This window comes from Brachyhypopomus gauderio, chromosome 1 (assembly GCF_052324685.1).
Source record: "Brachyhypopomus gauderio isolate BG-103 chromosome 1, BGAUD_0.2, whole genome shotgun sequence".
NCBI classification, from domain to species: Eukaryota; Metazoa; Chordata; class Actinopteri; order Gymnotiformes; family Hypopomidae; genus Brachyhypopomus; species Brachyhypopomus gauderio.
Window position 1 is genome coordinate 9,990,772 of NC_135211.1, and position 7,938 is coordinate 9,998,709.

The following is a 7,938-nucleotide window of genomic DNA, read 5'->3' on the forward strand; positions in this document are numbered from 1 at the left end:
AACATTATCATTTTAAAGATCTTGCTGGAAGAGCCCAATTCTCATCCTTAGTGCTTTCATGGGGAAAGATTAAACCTTAAATCCAATTAATAGTTTTTAAAAGCAGCTGGGTTAAAACCCCCCTAGTATTTTTCATAAGTAAACAGCCAAACCATCAGCCTGTGTAGTCAGTTGTACTTTACTGTTAATTGAAACTAAAAATAGTAAACCTGTCTGATAGTTTCATTTAACCCTAACTATATATTTACCTTGTTTCCCATTCTGTGCTTGAAGTGAATGAAAGCAATCACACATTCAAAATGAAAATAGCTGCTTTGTGCTTCTGGAAAGTTCCACCGTGGACAGGATTAGCCGGTGGCTGCCTTGTGCCTTTCAACTTGTGTTAAAGTACAGCTTGTGATATTTTTCTATACCCAGGCTATCAGATCATTTTCATACATCTTTCATGTATATGTACTACTGTAACACAGGTGTGAAATAACAGTAGTTAAGGCTGTGATTTAATGAACAAAATTATGAACAGCCCCAGCCTCTCGTCATTTTACTTTTAAATTTTTAGGCAGGTTCAAGGATCGTGAGACATTTGGTATGTACAAGGGTGATTTTATTGGCTAGTTTTTGAAAGATAACTATGAAATGAACTTAATGGGACTCTACACAACTGCATGACTAAATATGTATTTAACATGTAATTCCTTAGAATGTCAGGTGCCTTGTGCTAGTGATCAACACATGAACCACCAAAGCAATCCACAATGGTAGTCTGATTTATTTTTAAATGAAATTCATTGACTGACACCTGGAAGAATGTCAGAGGTTTATGTGGCATTTCTGAGTTGCTTTGCTCCAGATGTCCATTGGCTGGTTTCCCAGGCCCAAAGCAGCCTTTAGTATGTATGTTGGTGTTGTCTTTTAATCTGAGGCAGTAACTACAGAAGGGTTGTGAAACTGAGCCAATCACTGCTATTAGTTGGTGCATGCGTGCTATAACCAATTGTTGGGCAACTACTTGTTTTTCTATTTAAAGAACTTATTTTGACATACTTTTATATAGAGGTATATTCTGTTATTCTACTGTTGCATAAGCAGAATGCCCACTTAACAGTATTTTGTAACACCTGTATTTTTGATCTTGACAATTTCCAAGTTACATGTATAGTTAATTGAGTACTAATGTCATAAAGGGGAATATATGATTATATGAGTCTGAAAACAATTTGTAGAGAATCACGGATGTAATGCATATTACGCCAAGTATGATACAATATTTTGGCGCTCGCACTACATCTCGAAAGACGACTCCAAGGAGTATGTGTGTATGTGTTATATATGTATATATACACAATCTCAGACTGTGCTCAAGATTTTTGTGTCCGCGTGTTTAAATAAAGTCAAAATTGGACTGTTTCTATCCAAAACGTTTTTCTAGATTTCATATTTTTATCCATTGAATAGTAGTTATCATGTCTTTTTCCACCTCTTTTCTAGAACAATAATAAAACCTCAGGTGACCAAAATGGTAATTTATTCATTTATGGTTCTTAAGCCATTCAGTTGTCAATTTGCAGTTGTCATTAGAATCATTGTGCTGTTGCATGACCCACTTTGGAAATGCTTAAGTTTCTGGACATATGGCCTCACATTTATATTAAAATATTTTGGTATGGGGTATTCTCCAGACAGGTTTATGCAAGAAAATTATATTCCTAAAGCAGTTATTAGAGGACTAAATTGATGTGGCCTAAACTTTTTTGCCTCTCAGAAAATTTGAAAATTGTGAAAAGGTTCAATATTGAAGACACGTAGTGCCACACTCTAAACATCTAATTGACTCAAAACACCTGCAAAGGCCTTTAAATGGTCTCTCAGTTTAGTTATGTAGGCTACACAATCATGGGGATGACTGGTGACTTGACAGATGTCCAAAGGCTGACCATTGACACCTTACTCAAGCAGGACAAGACACATTGCTAAAGAGGCTGGCTGTTCACAGAGTTCTGTTTCCAAGCACATTAATAGAGAGGCGAAGGGAAGGAAAAGATGTAGAAAAAAAAAGTGTACAAGCAATAGGGATAACTGCACCCTGGAGAGGATTGTGAAACAAAACCCATTCAAAAATATGGGGGAGACGCACAAACACGAGTCAGTGCTTCAAGAAGCACCATGCACAAACGTATACGAGACATAGTTTTCAGCTGTTCAGCATTCAAGTTTTCAGCATTCCTTGTGTTGAGCCAGCATCAGAAACATCTCAGAAAGACTGGACTGCTGCTGAGTAGTCCAAAGTTATGTTCTCTGATGAAAGTAAATTTTTGCATTTCCTTTGGAAATCAAGGTCCCAGAGTCTGGAGGAAGAGAGGATAGGCACAGAATCCATGTTGCTTGAGGTCCAGTGTAAAATTGATTTGTGACAGTGTTGATCCACTGTGTTTTCTGAGCTCCAAGGTCAATGTAGTCATCTATCAGGAGGTTTTAGAGCACTTCATGCTTCCTGCTGTTGTTCTGGAGATACAGATTTCATTTTCCAACAGGACTTGGCACCTGCACACAGTGCCAAATCTACCAGTACCTGGTTTGAGGACAATGGTATCCCTGTTCTTAATTAGCCAGCAAACTCACCTGACCGTAAGCCTATAGAGAATCTAAGGGATATTGTGAAAAGGAGGATGCAGTGTGCCAAACCCAACAATACAGAAGAGCTGAAGGCCAAAATCAGAGCAACCTGGGCTCTCGTAACACCTGAGCAGCGTCGTGCTGCATTGCTGCAGTACTTCAGGCAAAAGGAGCCCCAACTAAGTTTTGAGTTCTGTACATGCTCATACTTTTCATGTTCATTCTTTTCAGTTGGCCAGCATTTCTAAAAATCCATTTTTGTATTGATCTTAAGTAATAATATATTTTTTTGAGATACTGAATTTGGGGTTTTCATTGGTTGTCAGTTATAATCATCAAAATAAATGAAGACTTGAAATATATCCATCTGAGTATAATTGAGGATTTAGGGGGGATTTTAGGGGATTTGTAGCAAAGTCGGACACATCATTATGTGTGTAGTTCAGCATTAACTGTCATAAACTACCTTAGTTGTGAAGGAGTTATCAGAAATAGCTGAACGGGCTAGTTATGTATATATGTATGAGAGGTTCTGTATTAGAAGACCTCCTGCTGGTTGGATAGCATACAAAAGTGGGATGGCTGAGGTTGTCATGTAATTGTGTAAGATGTTAGATCCAGATGGATTAATGATGCCAGGATGGATTTTTTTAGTGATGGAAAACACTTGCTGCTACAATTGACTGTAGGGCTGGCTATGCCTATAGCTGCTGGGAAGGCGATCATGAATTTTATTGGTCGTGTTTGCTAGTGGTAATGTGCTTATGGGGTGTGGCCTGTTTTAAAAGTAAACTTGAAGGGAGCCTGGGGCTGGGATGGCAGACCTCACTGTTGAGGCTTTTGGATGTACATGGGGTTTAATTCGACACCAACAAAGGGAACCGCCTACCTGATGACTCCGGAGAAGTGTTCAGGATGTTGTAGTTGATAGAATGAAGAGAGGCAGCAGGGACCTATGTGAAGCTCTGATGGAGCTCTACTGGGAAAGTTACAGGATCTCCTGTGTATATGAAACATTATGCACCAAGGGTATCATCTTTTCTCATCTTTATGTGAAGAAGCAATACGATTAGTGATGGGTGAGGTTATTTATTTCATCTGACTGATTTAGTTGTGCTAGCCTACTAACTATACAAATCATGCAGTTGTTTACATTTTCACTTTATTATACTTAGTTTTATTATACTATATTTACTTAGTGTATAAATATTCACTAAGCAGATCTCTGAAATAATAAAACAAACTTCTAAGGTAAAAGTTAATGCAGGCTGTGAAAAATAGCCCAACGGTAATAGGCTAAACTAAATAATAATGTCACTTTGATGAAGCTAAATCCTATTTAAATGATCAATTCTTGGATGACATTTTTGGAAATTGGGACAAACATAAATTTCGTTGAATGACCACGTATCACTAGGTTTTATCTTTGTGTTGTACAGCAGTGCATGAGCACACTGAGGAAGCTTCTTCACAACTAAGCATTTAGAAGATGGAAAATTAATCCTAGCTCATGATGTTATTGCAACTTGTTTCTATTCATGTCCGAAATCTAATGTATGATTTATGTAGTGTATGATTAAGTGGGGATTTTTCCTGATCTCTTCCAGAATGAAATTATTTAAATACTGTGGAATTATTAATAGGTCGGCAAGGTTACCAAACCTGATTACCAGATTAACAATAGGAAAATGTTAATTTAAATTACAAGTAGGCCTAATTACAAGTAATTTAAATAGTTAAACAATGACTATGAATAAAAAAACATAACTTGCACCTCAGTCATGTGACTGATTCCTACCGGGCCTATAACTGAAACCTTATGAGGATTGTTATTACTAATTTTTTGTTGTTTTTATTTTCAGCCTATCACTTCACAACGGAAACACTGAGGCACGTCATTTTGAACACGTTGGATTTGCCTGAAGAGAAAGTTCCCTTCCGTATCCTGTAAGCGTGCACGTTTCCACCGCTGCGACTTCGCTGCTGTCACCTACAAATCGAAAGCATTCCACGCAACGCCAGTAAGTATATAAACAACCGGGAGAGCTATGTCTAACAGAATTTTCGTGACGAAAAGGGAAGACGGCTCCGACTTTATTTTTTTATAGCTAGCAAACCATTTTCTTGTTACAAACTTTAAAATCCAGGTTCTCGCGATGGGCATTATATTCTCTTACATCTTTTCCCGTTTCGTGGGGAAAAAACCAGTAAGATTACTGATGGGTGAGTTCACTTAATCTGACATTTTAGTTTTGCTAACCTATATTTAATTATAATTATATAAAATCTACAGCACTCCATAATATTTTTACTTTTTTGGAACAGACAGCAAGCTTTTTATTTTATTGTTATTAGATTTTGATTTCTAAAATAAAATAATTTGGTAGTTGTTTGCATGCTGTAAATATAATGTGGAATAAATATTTTTCTATTAATTTAAATAATAAATAAGTATTTTACTTCCTCATAGTTGGTTTAGATGCAGCTGGAAAGACTACTGTCCTCTATAAACTCAAACTGGGTGAAGTTGTTACAACAATTCCAACTCTTGGTAAGTTATGTTTTTTAAGCCACATACAAATAAACACTGATATAAAACAACTACATATTTTCATTTATGCTATTGAATATTTCATTGACAATGTTTCTGTTTTTTTTTTTTTTTTATGGATAGGGTTTAATGTTGAGACAGTCGAATACAAGAACATCTCTTTCACAGTCTGGGATGTGGGTGGCCAGGATGTTATCAGACGTCTCTGGAAGCACTACTATCAGAATACACAAGTAATTGATAGTCTTTGTAGTTACAAAAAAAATTCTCCTGTTCCAGTCCTGTTTAAATGATTAATAATTGGGTGGCATATGAGGACATTGGAGAAAACATAAATTTACTTAAATAACCATTTTTATGCACCAAAGGGTCTGATCTTTGTGGTGGATAGCAGTGATTGTGAGCGCATTGAGACAGCTTCTTCTGAGCTGCAGAAGATGGTAAATGAATATTTTATTATGTTGATGCTATTGCAAATTGTTTCCAATAATATCCTAAAATGAATGCATGAACCTCAGTCATATTTTTCTTTAGCTTGAAGAAAATGAGCTGAGGGACGCTGTCGTGCTGGTTCTTGCCAATAAGCAGGACTTACCCAAAGCAATGTCAATCCAAGAAATGACTGACAGACTGGGATTACGTACAATGACAGGAAGAGCTGTGAGTAGATATAATTTCTGAGAATATTATCTAATACAATAAACCATAACATTGCTTTAAACATTCATGTAAATTAACAGCAGCTGCCGTTACTTACATGTCTCCTTTTCCCTTTCTCCTTCAGTGGTTCATCCAATCAACTTGTGCAATAAATGGAACAGGTTTATATGAAGGGTTGGACTGGCTGTCTGATCAGATCTCCAAGAAATAAGATTACTGCACTAATTCATGTCAGCGAAAACTGTATTTACTACTTGACATCTCCTATTAATCCTGGATAACATTTTACAATTTAGCACATATATAATTGCATTGTTTTAGAATTGCCTACTGTGACATTAAATTTATTTTATTATAAATGTGTGATTGGAATTTTTTTTTGTGACTGTAGTTAGAATAAATCTCCTTTTGTCCAAAACAAATATGTATGAAATTATCAGGTCAGTAGTTTTAACAAAACCGAATACAAGATAAACAATCAGAAATCATGGCATTTTGTAAATAATCAGAACCCTGATTAACATTCAGATAAAGAAGTAATTTTATAGCTAACTATGGACAAACATTTCAGAGTCACTGCTGCGCTCAAGAAATCACGAATATATCAGCCTAGCACGAGAAAAAAACTAGCTACATGGCCGCTTAAAGTGTCGTCATTTTGAACAAGAGAAACTTCCGTTCAGCACCTTATCATCTTTCCTGTGTCCAGTGCGACTGCACTGTTGTCACCTACAAATCGAAAGTATTCCATGGACTGCTAGTAGTCTGGATATTGTATCAAGTCAGTAGGATTAACAAACCTATAAAATAAGCAGTGTTTCAATTACAATACAACCATGGCTAAAACATCTGACGGACACCACAACGAACAAGTAATCTAAACATTAAAATGATTTCTAAAGCAGAAATGGGGTAATGTAACGATTTCATGTGTGAAGTCTTCTGGAATGAATGACTCAGATGGGAAACGTCAGAGTTCTGGTGTAGGCCTACAACCAAAGAATTCAGTGACAAGTTCAGGCTTTACCTGTTTTGTTAACAGTTGTAAAGACTTTACTGTAAGGAAAGATTAACAATTGACTGAATACCCATGTGCAGTGATCAGAAGTAGGGGTGCACCGAATATTCTGCAACCGAAAATATTCGGCCGAATAAGTGAAAAGGCCGAATAATTTATACTGAAAACGTAGTTTTTAATGACGATGTAGACGTGAACCAGAGAGGAAATTGTACTGCTTAGCTCCGGGGCCAGAGCTAAATGCTCTAATTTTAACACACCGACTTAACACGTTATATTTACACAGCGAGTCTCATCAGAGCAGTCAACGTTTCCCGGTTATTATTCATTAAGCTATACTTGAAACTGTATAAACAAGCTAAACATAAGTAAAGAAAACAGAACAGACACACGGTGTTCTCTCGTTTCGAGTTCACGCATACTGCTTAAAGAACCGCAAACCCCAATTATACAAGATTATACAAGGATGGCCATTTGCAGACATTGTTCAGGTGTTATGAAAATCTGAGCTGCCCATCGAGCTGTGCTACCTAGTACTACTGCGCATGCGCATGTGACCTCACTGATTATCATCAGTGTAAGCTTGGGCAAATATCAATTTTAAAATCATGCTACATTTAGGCGAATAAAGCACTTATATCATACAGGCTGAATCAGGATAACTATTTCTCAGGAATCTCCCATAATGCCAAAAGAGTTCCATTACTACATAAGATTATGAACCCTTAACTATCATCTCTTTAAGTCTGGACATATTTCACTGCACAATTTTCTTCATAAATCCATTTAAAAACCATAATATCTTTAGGCGAATTAAAGTGTTCATGTCATATTGGCAGAATATCTGTTTCTCAATAATTTCCCAATTCAAACAATTCCACCACTGTAACAGACAACTGTCAAGGTGCATTTGCATGTTGACAGGCTCTGAGATAGCACAAAATTTTTTCCCTAATTTTATCAATCTTATCATTAAAGAATTTCATAAAATTTTTACTGCTACACTCTAGTGGGATTAGTGAATTGATTTGTTCATGGCTCCTCGTAAGGCTGGAAAGTTTTAAATAGGAGTCCTGAATTGTCTTTATGTTTTTCT

At 36.4% G+C, this 7,938-nt stretch overlaps 1 protein-coding gene across 2 annotated transcripts; it reads left to right on the top strand.

The window, feature by feature from the left end:
- The first annotated feature begins 4,478 nt into the window (after positions 1 to 4,478).
- LOC143526665 (ADP-ribosylation factor 4-like) lies at positions 4,479 to 6,185 on the top strand. 2 transcript variants are annotated; one of them, XM_077021215.1, is made up of 7 exons: positions 4,479 to 4,634; positions 4,761 to 4,836; positions 5,084 to 5,164; positions 5,288 to 5,397; positions 5,533 to 5,604; positions 5,699 to 5,824; positions 5,949 to 6,185. In XM_077021215.1, the coding sequence occupies exons 2-7, from the start codon at positions 4,770 to 4,772 to the stop codon at positions 6,033 to 6,035; spliced, it is 543 nt and encodes a 180-aa protein (XP_076877330.1). In that variant the 5' UTR covers positions 4,479 to 4,634; positions 4,761 to 4,769; the 3' UTR covers positions 6,036 to 6,185. The 2 variants fall into 2 exon arrangements, with proteins under 2 accessions (XP_076877330.1, XP_076877338.1); XM_077021223.1 differs by lacking the exon at positions 4,479 to 4,634 and having other exon boundaries at positions 4,646 to 4,836.
- The last annotated feature ends 1,753 nt before the right edge of the window (positions 6,186 to 7,938 follow it).